At 34.4% G+C, this 16301-nt stretch overlaps 1 protein-coding gene and 1 pseudogene across 4 annotated transcripts in view; both read right to left on the reverse strand.

Moving 5' to 3' along the window:
- CCDC91 (coiled-coil domain containing 91) overlaps window positions 1–16301 on the reverse strand; it is a 288769-nt gene that overhangs the window by 97467 nt on the left and 175001 nt on the right. For all 4 annotated transcript variants that reach the window (XM_006140252.3, XM_014587159.2, XM_006140254.3 and 1 more), the window contains 3 exons: window positions 5737–5829; window positions 5575–5643; window positions 2489–2665 (listed from right to left, as the gene is read on the reverse strand). In XM_006140252.3, coding sequence (XP_006140314.1) covers window positions 2489–2665; window positions 5575–5643; window positions 5737–5829 — 339 coding nt within the window. The remainder of the gene's footprint in view (window positions 1–2488; window positions 2666–5574; window positions 5644–5736; window positions 5830–16301) is intronic.
- LOC102472751 (putative tRNA pseudouridine synthase 1 pseudogene) lies at window positions 6824–7861 on the reverse strand (annotated as a pseudogene).

The following is a 16301-nucleotide window of genomic DNA, read 5'->3' on the forward strand; positions in this document are numbered from 1 at the left end:
AGAATGAGAAAGTAATCATTACTTTAATGGAAAAAAGCAAGAAAAAAGAAGTAAGAGCTGTTACTACACTACTGTTGTTATCTTCCTATAGATGCTACCTACAGATCTGTTTAATTTTTACAATAAATGGGTAACTATGTGTTCTTGAAAAATGTATTTTTTTTTTTTAATCTTCCCAGAAAACAGGAAACAAGACACACAGGGAGAAAAAAAAAAGAAAACACACCATAGGAGAAGACCACACCTCAATCTCCTCTCCTCCATTTCTCCATCCTTTTAGGGTTTAAGGGACAAACATATATGTGCCCAGGATGTTTCTCAAGCCCCTGGGTCTGGGACTCAAACATTCCATGATCCCAGGAGGAGAAAGGAGAAGAGATTGTGGTGTGGCTATCCATTCCAGGAGGTGATCTCTCACTTTCTCTCTCATCATCTGACTTTCTCTGGTGAGCACATGCACCCTATGGCAAAAACCTCTTAAAAAATGTAATATTTAACTTGGATATCAGAAACATTGAGCTTTTAGTGCTTTAAGATGTTACTGAATCATAAAAACCTAGATTGTTTGTTCTCTAGTGTTAGTCATTTTAGCCACAATTACAATACATGGTTAAATAGACAATAATGGCATATGTAATACTTGGTCATGTGAAAGAGACTTCTATAAATGTTATCTTTTGCTTATGAGAAAATTTATTCAAGTATCTCTGCCTACATAAAGAAAAGAGTATATCCAAGACAAACAGAAGCATGCAAATTCCATTATAGGAAATGATACCAAGGTAGCATTTTTAATTGTTCAGACGAGTAAACAAAACTTATTTTGATTTGATAGAAAGTGGTCAGATATGGAGGATCTATTGCTGAATGAAGTAAGCCAGGCTATGAAAGAAAGATATTGTATGTATCCACTTAATATATACCGACTATCCGCACTCTATGGTAGAGAGCGAAATATTGGAGGACATAAAAGCAGTGAAAGTAATTAACGAGAATAAGACAGTGTGGAATGGGGGGGGTGAAGAGAAGAGGCTAGAGAAAGATAGCAAGAGAACAAACAGAAAGGCAGGACGTTAGTGAGAAACAGATATGGCTTATTACCTGTTGATGATGACATGTATAGTATTTTCAACTGGATTGGTCTGAGAAGTATTTCATGATAGGTAAAGTCTTTTTACAAGCAAAATGAGAAATAGTGATCGACTGTTTAAAAATAATAATAATTAGAATAATAATAATAATGATTGGGAAAAACATTGAAAAGATATTGAATGATGAAGTGGGGAGATTAATGTTTCTGTATTGACTGACATGCATGGCATTCCCTTTTGAAAAAGAAATGTAATACACTGTAAAGTTATATGTAATATAAAGAAGATTATGATAATAAAAATAAAAAAGTAAAAAAAAAAAACTTATTTGTATGTAGGTCATGCTTGTTAATCTGTATATTTCCTTTATAAAGACCTAGAGGATATTTGTGAGGTTTTATTAATTATTACAATCAATTAAAGGTATACAGATTTACAAGTTGGGCATATCAATTAATTGAATTGAACTCTTTTTCTATGCAAATACATTATTCTGTGGTGTGTGTGTATATGTGAAAACGAAAAAAATAGAAAATAATGTAGTAGTAATGACTAAACAGAAATTTAGATTCTGATCTTTTTTATCGTAATTTTTTTATATTACATTTAATCACATATATCTTTCTTTCTTTCTTTTCTTTTCTTTTTTTTTTTTTTTTGGAGAGGTTTTTGCTATAGGGTGTGTGCACTTGCCAGAAAGAGAGAGAGACAGAGAGACAGAAAGCGAGAAATCATCCCCCATGGAGGATGGCCACGACACAATCCCTTCTCCTCCATTCTCCTCTCTGGATCTTGGACACGCATGCACATGCGCCTGGTGTGAATTTAAGCCACTGGGTCCGAGACTTGAACCGTGGTCAACTACATGGGAGTCCAGCGACATAGCCATTATGCCAACTGCTGGTCCCAATCACATATATCTTTACAGTGTATTACATTTCTTTTTCCAGCAGGATTACCATGCATATCAGTCAAGACAAAGACATTACTATCTACATGATCATCATCAAATAGCTTTTCATCATTCTTTTTCAGATTACTATTATTTATTCTCATTATTTTATTAAACATCTAATCACTATATATCATTTGGCTTGTAAAGAGAATTTACTCAACATGAAATATATCTCAGATCATTGCAGTTGAGAATACTCTACACGATCTTAATAATAGAATAAAAAGGTAAATGTTAAGTTACTGAGGTTTCAATATTGAAATATTAAAAATTATTTCAAAATATAAAAATTAGTGCAAAATATTTACATCGAAGACAAAATAATCACATACTGATATGTCCACTCAGGTAAATTAAAGGAAGATAAAATAATAGTTCAGATACTTCATTTCAAGAAAAATAAGAACAAAGGAAATGTTTATAAAGAGTTCATTTTACTAACCTGACTTATTTTTCTTTGTTCTTCTATAGCTTCTTGAATTGCCTGAGATACTTTTTCTTGATCTTTTGCATGTTCTGTCTTCCATAATTCCCTTTCTTCAGCATGCACTTTTTCCAAATTTTTTCTTTCTTCTTCTATGGCTTTTAAAATTGCATCCTTCACTATTTCTTTCTCCAACTTAAATAATGAAAAAAAAAACAGTATTTTAAAGAGTGCATCATTATTCCCTGAATAAGTCAGACCTGGTTAACCTAAAAAAGACAAAATTCTGATCTTATAGGGTTAGTTCTGACAATGCTATGTTTATATACATTAAGTAATTACTGTAAAACAAAATATATTTTCTTTTTATGCAAATATTCCTACTTAAACAAGTAGGAATTTTTTTTAAATATAGATCTATATATTATAACCTTCCTCCCTCAGCCTCCTGAGCGGCTGGGACTGTGAGTGTGTTTACCACCTTACCTAACTTTTGGAGGCTGGCTGTGTATCCAACCCAGCCTCCCCTGTGGCCTCAGTCTCCCAAGTAGCAGCATCAACCAGTGCCTATGACTACTGCACTCAGCCTCCATATCGTTTCTATACTTCCAAGAAATCAAACCTTAAGTTAAAGTAGCAGATTGCAAATGAAGTGGTCTTAAGATCTTTCTTCAATCTTAAAAATTACTGAGGATGCCAAAGAACTCTTGTTTATGCTGGTAACAGATATCAATGTTTACTGTAATAGAAATTCAACTCAAGAAAAAATTAAAATATTTAGTAATTTATTTAAAATAAAATACATAAAATGTATTACGTATGAATAACATTTTATTTTTTAAAAAACTTCTATTTTCCATAATTAAAAAAATGAGAAGAATGGCATTGTTACATTTCTGTAAACCTCTTTAACCTTATATGCACATGCACCCTCTGTGTTGATGTCATACGAGACTGCTATATTCTTATCTGACTTCTTTTACCTGACAATGTATGTAATGATGTATTTTTTAGTTGAAATAGATAAATAAGATCAGTCTCGCACTGACATGTAGTAGGAAAAGGAGGAATATTTACTGGCTAGTTTAGATTATAGAAATTCTTGATGGTTTCACAGTAAAACCTGACAAACACACGATGATTCCCTATATTAACCATTTCTAGAGTTTGTCTATTTTTTTCTTTCTAAGCTACTACTATCAGTTAATTTCACTACTCACCGTCTAAGGCTTTTGATTTATTTAATTCTTCCCCTATCTCAAGCTTTCATTTCCTATTTTCCAAAAATTTAAGTCAATTATCATTATGCCACAGCTATGCTTAAAAAATTTCATCTCTCTTACCTGTGGTATAAAATTCAAATTCAACCAAGAATGCTTGCCATTCCTTAAAGCTCATTTCAAAAATAATTTATTGCTTAAAAATGTCTATGACAAAGACAATACTATTTACCCACTAATAATAATTTAATGTGTTCCTTCATGCTTTACTGGTATATAAGTATTGTTCTTAGTATCTGATTGTAAATTCTTCAAGAAAAAGACAAACGCATTGTCATTCTTCAATTTCCACCCCTGTTATAGTGATAGGCACATATGAGATATTCAGTATCTGCTTACTATTTTTTAATTTAATCAGAAATTCAATTTGTTGGTATGTATATATTTCATATCTATGAATATACTATTTAGATTATTTTAAAATTGGCTTTTAAAACACTGATCTTGATATATTCTTTTTTTTATTTTTTGAGAGAGATTTTTGCTATACGGTGTGTTTGTTTACCAGAGAGACAGGGAGTTAGAGACAGAGAAAGCAAGAAATCACCCCTGAGAGGGGATGGCCATGCCACAATCCCTTCTCCTCCATTCCCTTTTTGGAATTTTTGGCACGCACACACGTGACCTGGCATGAGTTTCAAGTTGCTGGATCCAGGACTTGAGTCACAGTTGACCACTGACCAACTAGGAGTCCTGTGCCTTAACCACTATGCCACCTACTGGCCCTGATATATTGTCTTTTTAACAAGTAAATAATAACAAATATGCTACTTTTAACATATATGCACATGCACCCTCTGTGTTTCTGTTTTGTTTTTCAAGCTGTAGGTCAGTCATGTGGGATCTGGCTGCCTTGGCCACCACACCACAGCCTGTCACTCTACAAAACTTTTTAAAAAGAATTAATACCAATTTTCCTAAACTATTTCTAAAGATTCTTGTGGAAAGAACCCTACAAAATTCATTTTTGAAGCATCCATCACCTTGATACCAAAAGCAGACAAGCACACGAGCAAAAAAAGGAAACACAAGTGTCTCTGATAAATACAGATACAAAAATCCTCAACGAGATACTAGTAAATCAAATTTAACACCACATTAAAAAAATTATACATCATGGGAATGAGCAGATGGTGTGATGGTTATGTTGCTGGACTTCCATGTAGTCAATTGTGGTTCAAGTCCCAGACCTGGTGGCTTAAAACTCATACATGGTGCATGTGCATGCATATCCCAAATCTCGAGAGGAGAAAGGAGAAGAGGGTGCATGTGCACATAAGGTTAAAGAGGCATGGCTATCCCCACGAGGGGGCGATTTCTCACTTTCTGTCTCACTGTCTCTCCAGCAAGCGCATATACCCTATATCAAAAATCTCTCTTTCAAAAAAAAAATTATACATGATCAAGAGTGTAATGTATCACATGAAATGAAGATAAAAACCATATGATTATATCAGCAGACACAGAAAAAAATTTATAAGCTACATCATCCCTTCATGATTAAAACTCTCAAAAAATAAATACAGAAGCCATATTTCTCAACACAATAAAAGCAATCTATAAAAAATATAGATAGATATGCATGGTATTTTAAACATGTAAGTTCTTTTAATAATAAATAATTTAACTATAAATCATTTGAATGCCATCAGAATCTTGTATGTGAATAAGAATATGAACAGTTATATCCTAAATTAAATAGAAAAAAATTTTAATTCTTATTTTTCTGAAATAAAAATTATACAAAACTAGACTGACAACACTATTGATGAATTCAACTTTTTCATTCCACTTACAAAGTGACAATATTACAGATGGAAATACCTTTGCAGCAGATAACAATGCCTCTTTATTTTTCTGCCTTTCTTCCTCCAAACATTTTTCCATTATTTCCTGTAAATGATAAGATGGTTGGAAAGACACTAAGTACTATTTGAGGTAATAGAACACATTCTTTCCATACTCTGAACACACTTAATGTATTACCTTCTGTTCTTGAGATTGCTGAATCAAAGCTTCCTTTATTTTTTCTTTTAACAGTTCCTTCTCGGTATCGAGCATTTCTAGGAGCCTCTGGTGCTAGAGGAAAGATAATTGAATTATGATTATGGCTTTGAGACAAGTAATTTATCTGAGAAATCAGGTAGGATTCATTTGCCAAGAATTATTGAAGTAGTTACAGGAAGAAATTATGTGAAGTTTGCTAAAATGAAGGTTTGGGGACTAAGAACAGTGAATTTACCTTTCCCCAATCCAATATATATTTTTTAGCCACCAAAGTCAACATGTATATGACATGAGATTTAATTTTTTTAAAATAACATGTTATTTATTGACTTGGTACAAAGTGTAAATAAAACTATCAGGAAAGTATCTCAGAGCTGCCAAAATACAAAGATACAGTAGCTATCTTTTCCCCTAATGAAAGAAGTGAATTTAGTTAAATACTTGTTTTCTATTTTCATCCAGCTAGTGGTAGAATTACTAATTTGGTCCATTTGAAATATTATTATAAAATGTATTTGATTCTAAGACCAAACATAGCTATTACTAAATGAGTACAGTCTTATCAAAGATATGTTTTTAATAATAATGAACTCTCCAAAACACAAGAAATTTCAATGATGGCCATTTCAAACACAGCTAAAGAATTTCAATACAAGGGAACGATCAGGAAGCCTAAATAAAGTCAAAAATAACACTAAATTAGGTTCACTTTGGTGAAAATGAAGAAACATGTAGCTCATATCTTTGTCAATTAAAAAAAGCTATTCAACTTTTTCACAAAAGACAAGATCAAATTCGGAAAGCTAATTTCCCCAAATCCAATCATATTCATATTTAACAACACAAAAGCATTCCAGAAGAACATTCTGTAGTACACAAAAAAACAGACATTTATAATGGATATAGCAAATAAATTGTATGTCACAGAAACTGCAAATGATAGACATTTCACTTCATGCAAAAAATAAAGTAAGGAATAGTTGTTCTTGTGCATGTAATTTTTCACTGTGCATCTGCACACAGGATTCGAATGTTGACTAGAAAGTGACCACACTCCTAGGCCATCTCAAAATGTCTTAATTACATCACCTCCTCCCTTTGACTCACTTAGAGTTATATATTCACAGCTCAAAACTCACAGTTCATTAGACTCCTCAGGTTTTTGCTTTTTAAGTGCCAACTCTGGTGGGAGAGATAAGCAATGCTGAAGAGACTGTGAGCTGTCAGCAATTGTCCACCTGTCTTCAGGAAGGCCATGTTCTGGTGAAAACAGTCCTTGTATGGTTTGGGCCACCTCTAGTTCGCTGGCTCAAGAGAGCTCTTTGTTAATGTCACTGACCAAGTTCCTGATATAAAAAACTCTTCCACATTCAACATCCAATGTGGAAAACAGTGGTTCAAATTTTTCAAGAGAAATACTATACATGGTAACAGGCCTGGCAGATTTTGCTTCTACTACTTCACCTCTTTTCATCAAAGTTGAAAGTCTCTGTCCATCTTCTTTAATGCAGAATAGAGAGGGGGTACTTGCATTATATTCCCAGTAAATTTCTGAAGAATGTTTTCAGTATCTTGTGTTATTTGATTGTAAGGTTTTCTTTCTGTTACTTTCCCTGTAGAATCCAGTCAGTAGCTTTCCCAGGTCTCCAACAGCAGCATAGCTCTTGGCCCTGACAGCACACCAGTCAACATTTCACATCCCCTTCCGATTCCAACCACCTGAACTCCTTGGGCTGCACTGTCCGGAGTTCCTCCACACTCAATTTTCAAAATCTGCTTTTTCTTCTTGGTTCATTCTGGAGAAGGCATTCGAGCTTTTACCAAAAGCTTCTCCTTCAACCGATTCGGCAGCTCAGCTTAAGTGGGCTCTTTGGGTTTGTGCACAGTGAACATGCCACTCAGGGATAGCAGCTTAGGAGCCAAAGCAGCCTTGGAGACAGGGGCTTCGGATCCAGTCCTGGTGGTAGCTGTTACTGCTGCGGGCGGCTGCAGCAGCTGCTGGCCACGGTGCAGTGGTTGCTGCAGCTGTTCCTGCAGTTTCAAGGACTGAGGTGGTGTCTGTGTTCAAAGACGACGACACCACCCTCCCATAGTCAGCAGTCATACTTTCATAGTTTAAACCTGTGCTTTTTTATTTATTTGTTTTTATTCTACAAGTGCTGACATGAGATTTAAGAACAACTATTCCAAATTGGAAAGCTAAGCAAAAAATGATAAAATTCTTTTCTCCAAAATTAAATTTGGAAAAATAATTCACTAAAATGATTATGAGCTTGTAACACAAAAGCAATCTGAAGATAACTACAGAAAACAAAATGTATGCCTGATGAACAACGATCATAACAGATTATTTGTGTTTCTAGCAAAACACTGGTAAAGAAGTCAGAAGATGTATTAGTAGTTTTTCTTGTCCTAGGATTTTACCACAAATTCAACAAATGCATCTATGAAGTCAGTCCAAAAATGTAACAGCTAATGTTTAAATAGTATAGCTCCTGTGTCTACTTTTATTACACTGTACTATTTTTAAAAAGGCACACAGAATTATCAGCCAGTATCATGGACTAAGCACTTGAAGTTTGAGTGGAACTTTCTAAGGAAATTTGACTTTTGTACACTCAAAAGATAAAGATAAAACAGATACTGCTTTGGAAGTGTTCTGATGTGGAAACAAAACTACAAAATACATATTGCTACTCACGCACATTTCTCTTTTAGTTACTAAAGGCAAAAAAGATATTTTCTCAGACTTAGAATGCCATTTGTATCTCTGCCTCCTTTATTTTTTAATTTATATTTAATTCCTGTACATCTTTTCAGCACACAAAATGGCTTTTCTCAGCATGAAAACAGTGCTTATTAGTCAAGTCATAGATATTACTGTATATAATATCATCAAAGGATAACTTTTTATTTTTGTTTCTATTAAATGTTTTCCCCTTCAAATATGAACTCAGTATAATTCTAATATCTAATATTTTTTAATTGATTTATGTTTAGGGCCAGCAGATGGCATGGTGGCTAAGGCACTGGATTCCCACATGGTTGATCATAGTTCAAATCCTGGACCCGGCAGCTTGAAAATCACACTGGACACATGTGTGTGTATATCCAAAATCCCAGGAGGAGAATGAAGAAAAAAAGAGATTGTGGCATGGCCATCCCCTTTTGGGGGGTGATTTTTCACTTTCTCTCTCTCTCTCTCTCTCTCTCTCTCTCTCTCTGTCTCTGTCCCTCTCCAGCAAACGCACATACCCTATTGCAAAAACAAACAAAAAACAGACTTAATGTTTTTCAAACTTGTTCTAATTTAAAACAATCTTAAGAAGATGGTCTATATAGATGTTAAATGACTAAACAGTTCATATCTAGTTGAGATAATCTATAATTCATATAAAATAAATAATTCATATAAAATCTATAATTTTAACTATGATGTATTTTATTCTATGTTTTTCAAGAGGCAAGAGAAATCATATGAAAGATGTGCTTTTCCTTTAAAAACAAATCCAAACTATGACACAAATCATGATTCTGAGAAATTATCAGAACCACATGCATTTGTGAAAGGCAACTGACTAATAGATGAGTAGACTCAGCACACAGTATATAAGAAACAGTAACTGAGACTTTACTATTTTATTCTATATAAGCCTAGGCGCACAGAGAATTTCACTAGATCAGAAACAATACCTGATTCTACTTCAAATGCACATGAGAAATATAAACATGACAAGAACTTAGATGTTAGATGCTATTACAAGTTAGATACTATTAAATGTCAGATGCCACTACTATTGGATTATCAGAAAAGTCGTATTTTGCTATGATTTTCCTATGCAAAAATGCATCATGACTTTTCCAACAACCCAATACAGCTAGTGTAAAATGTTGTTTTAACTACATTAAGGGTAAAATTAAGTAGCATTATTTACATTCACAATGTTGTATGACTATCACCACTATTTCCAAAAGCTTTTTCATGACCCCAATCATAAGGTCTGTACCCAGTAAGCAGTAACTTTTCATTCTCCCTCAGCCTAGCCCTTGTGAACTTATATTCTACCTTCTGTCTTTATAAACTGCCTATTCTAGCTATTTCATATAAACAACACTATATAATAGTTATGCTAAGTCTTGCTTATTTCATTCAGCAATTTTTAATTTTTAGTTAGTACATTTAGCACTTAGAAAAAGCTATTAAGTAGTTTATTATTGTAGTCTACATTATATACAGGTAGTAAAAGGCCAAAGCAGTTTTTCATCATATAAACCTTTTGAAAGCACAGGTACAATGAAGGATAAACAAGCATCAAAATGAAGCCCAGTAATAAGGGCATATACTCAGTGCAGCATTTCTGAGGCATAACAAAGCAGATACCAAGTTATCCATATTCAATATATTCTTACAAATATTTTTGAGGTCTGTTAAAATTAGATGTATCAAGTTGACACTTATTTTTTTAAAAAAAGAAAGAATAATGAACTTACAGGGTACCCTTTCTGATTCTAGTCATGTATAGCTTTTCAAGAAGGATAGACTCAATTCTTTACCAACTTCCACTTCTTCCTGCCATCAAGAATAGAAAAGCAAGAAATGGAAGAAAAAGCTCAACATTCCAAAACCTTCTTGTTTATCTTGTTTCTCTTTTCCATAGCAGTTTCTTCAATACATCAGGCCCTTTTAAGAATTAGCTGTAATTCCTAAACACATATTTTCAGTGTTCATCCATGTTGCTGGACGTATCTGAACATTATCTCTGCTATGGCTGCGTTATATTCCATCGTATGCTTTTTTTCCCTCTATTGACGAAACGTGGGTAGTTTTTCTACCTTTTCACTATTGTGAAAAATGCTGCTGTGAACATTCACATGCAAGTATTTGAATCTCTGTTTTCAATTCTTTTGAGGACATACCTAGAAGTAGAATATTGGGTTGTATGGTAAGTTCTAGGCTTAACTCTTTGGGGGCACTGCCAAACTGTTTTTGCAGCTGTTATATCATTTTACATTCCCATCAGCAATGTACAAGAATCCCAATTTCAGGTCCAGCTAATGGCAAACTGGTTATGTCACTCGACACTCACATGGCCAACCACAGTTCAAGTCCTGGGCCCAGAGGCTTGAAACTCACGCTGGGCATGTGTGTCCAAAATCCCACAAGGAGAATAAAAGATATGGGATTGTGGTGTGACCATTCTCCAACAGGGGGTCATTTATCACTTTCTGACTCTCTCTGTCTCTGTCTCTCCAGTGAGCACATGTGTCCTATAACAAAAATCTCTTAAAAAAAAAAAAATTCCAATTTCTCCATACTCTTTACAACACTTCTTTTCTTTTTCTTTTTGGCTTATAGTCAACTTAGTGGGTGTGAAGTTGTATCTCATTATGGTTTTTATTTGTATTTTCTTAATGTCTAAGGATATTGAGCATATTTTCAAATTCTGCTTCTATTACTGATACTACCAGTACAACTCCTCAATTATTACTAGTATTATCTGCACAACAGGAAAACTCATGAGGGCTCTTTTTTCAGCCTTTGTGAAAAACTATAGTAGAAAGGGCACTGGATTTGGAATTTGTTTGCTGAGTTCTGCCACAAGTAGGAATGCCTTTCCTCTTTAGCTAATTTTGATAACTTAATTATCACAAGCTAAAAATTTTAAAGTACCAAGGTGAAAGCTGGTCAAAAAAGTCTCAGCCTCTTTACTCTATCTAAAGTAAAGTCTAAAGTACTCCTGCCTTCTGCTTCTGTATGGAAGTCTTTAGTTGCCCCAGAATTTCAGCATCTCAGAAATGTATCACTTGGTCTCTGATCGTAAAACAACAGCCAGTAGTTTCTTCTGCACCTTTATTATAGCTGCCTTTTCCAGGTGGGATATCTGGAAGCCTTTTTTACATACTTTGGAGCAGAAATTGTGAACCAAAGGAAATATCACAGAAAGGCAGTTTCTCTCTATTTTAGATGGACACATCAATATATTTATAATTTCTAAACAAGGAAGGTCTTTCAAAAGCATCTGCAAATCTATTCTTATGATAGCTAATGTATATATATTGCAGTGAGCTACACAAGACATATTTCCCTACCTTGATTAAATCTATCAATTTCATCTGTTCTGTTTCTCTGTTAGAAAGAATAACCACATGATATGAGATCTCAGACCTCATATAAATGATAACCTAATTTTCCCAAATCTCAGTTTACTTCCAGAGTTCCTAGTATTATGGACTCTCTCATAAGGAAGAACTTAATGAAATGGTATGTATGAAAACACCTTATTGATTGTAGTTGCACATACATTTAACAAGTTTCTCTCTGAATTTGCTATTTGCAATTGTGCTTTTCTCTAAGCATAGTAATCCAAAAAAAAATAAATAAAACACAAAAAGCTGCTTTATTCACTGCACAAACTTCGTGTGCTACGTAGTTTTGCCTTACCACATTTTCATTAGGCTCTCTACTGTTTCACAGCATACAAAAACAGCCAGAACCAATCACGATGAGGATTCAACATATATATTCAAAAAGACGTTGGTCGAAGGGCACAAGGTTTCAGCAGTGCAGGATGAATAAGTTCTAGAGTGCTAACGTGTAGCTTGAAAACTAGAGTTAGTAAGAATGCACTACATATTTGAAATGCATATTTGCTGAGACCGTCGATCTGAAATGTTCTTACCACATGTACACATACAAGGTATCTATGTGAGGGGACGAATAGGCTAATTAGCTTGAGAATATTAAACATTTGACAAAGTGTGTGTGTGTGTGTGTGATTTATAAACATTGCACTGTACATTTTAATTAAAATAGGTAAAAAGTCAAAAGAATAGTAATCATTTCACAAAGTGTGTGTGTGTGTGTGTGTGTGTGATTTATAAACATTGCACTGTACATTTTAATTAAAATAGGTAAAAAGTCAAAAGATGTTGTATTTTCTCAATTTAAATGGACTTCCTATACTATAACAACTTAACAATAAAGCATGAGTATTTCATTGGGTAGTTTGAAACTTGAAATCAGGACACAGGACCTCCTGTTGTAATAATTCCCTGCTATAGTCAAATCTGGCTATGAACCCTCAGCCAGCTATAAAACGTTCTTGAATAATAATAGTACCCACCTTAATATACTATTATGAGGATTAAATAGTTCATAGTAAAGTATCAATTAAATTAAAATTTGATAATAGTGCATAGAATAGCACGTGCTGATAATAAGCATACTATAAATGTTAGATAGCACACCTTTGAAAGTAGCTCAAAATTAACTGATAAATAGCTATTGTTAATATTTTTATTTTCTTTAAGGTGACACTAAACCACAATATCAGAAGCAGAAAGAGGGTATCACTTACCTAATGTCAAAGTGAGAAAGAAAAAGGAAATGTTGTGGGCCAGGATATTTTCTGACATAATGTTGTTATTGCTTTTCATAAATTCCTAATTTTCTCTACTCCCATAATTGAATAGAGAAACTGTTGAAAGAAATCTTAAAAGGGCAAGGAAGAAGCTCCATAGAATTTAGGTTGGTACCATTTTGTGGATGTCATCTCTTTTAGTTAGCTGTCCAAGTTTTATTTTCCTATTACTTTTCAAGACTATTATATTTATACAACCTTATCCAACACAATTGGATTATAACTTGTTCAGTAGAAAGTACATTTTTAAGTTACTTTACCTATACCTCTAAGACAAGTATCTGCATTTAAAATTGTGGTAGAAAATTTTTCTAAAGGTATACCACTCTCCCTGCCTCAACAAGTTTCATATATATCATTTAATTTTTTCCCAGATTGCTAACACACATATTTCTTCAGCACAGCAATTCCTTTAGGGGTGCAGTAAAAGAATCTACTAAGCTATCATTCATTTTGCTAAATAACCCTAAAGAAATAGAGCTAATCTATGCCTACAGGCCTAGGGTCAATGATGCATCACAATTTCTCTTCAATATAAAACTTGGGGTTATAGAATTAGTGAGGAAAAAAAAAAACCCACAATACTCTATTCTGCAAACTAACAGTTACCATAGCATAGAAATTTAGAGTAAGTCTTCAGCAAGTTTTAGAGAAATTTATTAGAGTGACTTTAATATTTACTGGCTCTAATAATAGATTACTGGGGGTTGTACTCTGTATTTTCTACTTTCTCCAGTAACCAAACTTTATTCTATTTTGAACAAGTATAAACCAGTCACAGGTTTTTTGTTTTGTTTTGTTTTGATGCTTCTTCATCTAATTAGGATAGGAAAAGCATTAGAGTATGCAACAATTTTGTCACATCCACAAGTGTCTGCGTAGTGCTATTTATCCACTGTACTGCTACTTCCATTTTTCTTTTCTTATCATTATAGCAAGGTTTTCATTGTAATTCCACCTGTTGGTACTATCAGAGATTTTGCTGTCTGCTAATCCATTTACTGCTTCCATTTTACCTTACAGAGGTTCACCCAGTAGAGGCCCTCAATATACTTCTGAAATGAATATACACACATAATATTGTGCATACATGAATGAATAAATCAAGCTTTACAAATCACTTTATTCTATATAGCTTCTTTTATTTCCATTTTCTCAGCCTGTTTTTGTCTTTTGCTCTCTAAATTTCTTGGCATTTCAGTTATGCTAGTCAGCTTTTATTTTTTTGTTGTAATTGTGATTTTTATAATAAAAATGCTTTTTCCCTTTTGCCTCATGAAGTTCCATAGTAATCAGTTGTTTTCAGTGCTTTCCCTTGCTTTTTCCAGATGGTTGAGGTTAAGAGAAAGTGTACCCTTGAGACTCGGAATCCTGTTATATTTTTGTTTTATATAACTAACACCTAGCATAAGCCTAGAAAGTATTTATTGAATGACTAATTGAATCAATGATTGAGTGAATAAGCCAATGGGCCTGTGGGGGGGAAAAAAAAAAGAAAACAAATGGAGAAGGAAAGATTGGATCATCTAAACAAATGACAGAATCATGGAACAGTAAAAAGAGAAAGGAACTTACATTACTTGATCTTACTACTAAAAAACACATAATGAGTGTAGAGCTTGAAGATCCTGGGTCCAGTTCTAGGTATTATCTTTCTCAGCAGGATAGAAGATAGGTCAGTCATCCACTTATTAATAAGAATATATTTATTGGGACAGCAGGTGTCACTGAGTAAGGTGCTGGACTCCCAAATAGTTGATCATGGTGCAAGTCCTGGACCTGGCAGCTTAAAACCATATGAGGCATGTGTGCATGCATAGCCAAATCCCAAGAAAAGAATGGAGGAAAAGGAATGTAGTGTGCCCATTTCCACTGGCAGGATGATTTCTCACTTTCTTTCTCTCTGTCTCCAATGAGCACATGTGCCTGGAGGGGGGGAGAAGTATTTATTGCCTCCTTTGTAGCAGGTGGTCATAAGAGCTAGGGTAACAATTTAAAAAGCTAGGGGCCTGCATGCATTGTGGAGGTTAAAGCAGCTGGATCGCACATGGCTGACTCTACAGTTTGAGTCCTGGACCAGGTAGTGTGAAAATCATCCTGGGCATGTGAGTGTGCATGCCCAAAATTCCAAGAGGAGAATGAAGAAGAAGGGACTAAAGCGTGGCCACCCACCCTGAGGGGTAGTTCCTCACTTTCTCTGTCTCTCTCCTCTCTCTCTCTCTCTCTCTCCCTCTGTCTTTCTGGCCAGTGTGTGCACCCATAGCAAGCTAAAAACAAAAAATAAGAGACAGATGCAAAGTGTCTCTTTTCAGGAGCCCCCATTATATCAGGTAGGACCAATTATTTAAAAAAAAAAGCAATATTAATTTCAGAACTTGATATTAGCTATGAAAAAAATTAATTCAATTTTTAAAAGATAAGGGAAAAAAGGGAGATTAGCTCCTTCAGACAAAGTGGTTATGTCATGTAACTTTTGTGAGTCTTTCTGCAAGATGAGGAAAATGCCACCTAACAGGACTAACATGAAAACCAAGTGAAATAATCTATGTAAAAGTATTTAGTAAATCATGATGCTCCTTACAAATTTAGTATTTTATTAACAAGGGCAGTCCAAACAAGCATCCTCCTAGACTCAGAATAAATATCCTTGTATACCTGTAGAGAAAAAATAATTATTTTTTTCTTTGGAGAGGTTTTTGCTATAGGGTGCATGAGCTTGCCAGAAAGAGAGAGACAGAGAAATAGAAAGCGAGAAATCAACCCCCAGGGGGGATGGCCATGCCATAATCCCTTCTCCTCCATTCTCCTCTCGGGATCTTGGGCATGCACGCACACGCACCCGGCTTGAGTTTAAGCCACTGGGTCCAGGACTTGAACAAACCGCGGTCAGTTACATGGGAGTTCAGCAACACAGCCATTAGGCTAACTGCTGGTCCCGAGAAAAAAATTTCTAAGAGCTTGTTCCACTGTGCTAAAAAGGTATAAATTATATTGAACTACAATTTATTCTCATATAGACTGACTCGGTCTTCTAGAGTCACAGAAAATAGTCTTTTTTTTTTTCTTTTTTTTTAAAAAAAGGGGGGGGTTGTGATACAGAAGGAACATGTGGAGGACAACAGG

This window comes from Tupaia chinensis, unplaced genomic scaffold (genome assembly GCF_000334495.1).
Source record: "Tupaia chinensis unplaced genomic scaffold, TupChi_1.0 Scaffold000028_1, whole genome shotgun sequence".
Classification (NCBI taxonomy): Eukaryota; Metazoa; Chordata; class Mammalia; order Scandentia; family Tupaiidae; genus Tupaia; species Tupaia belangeri.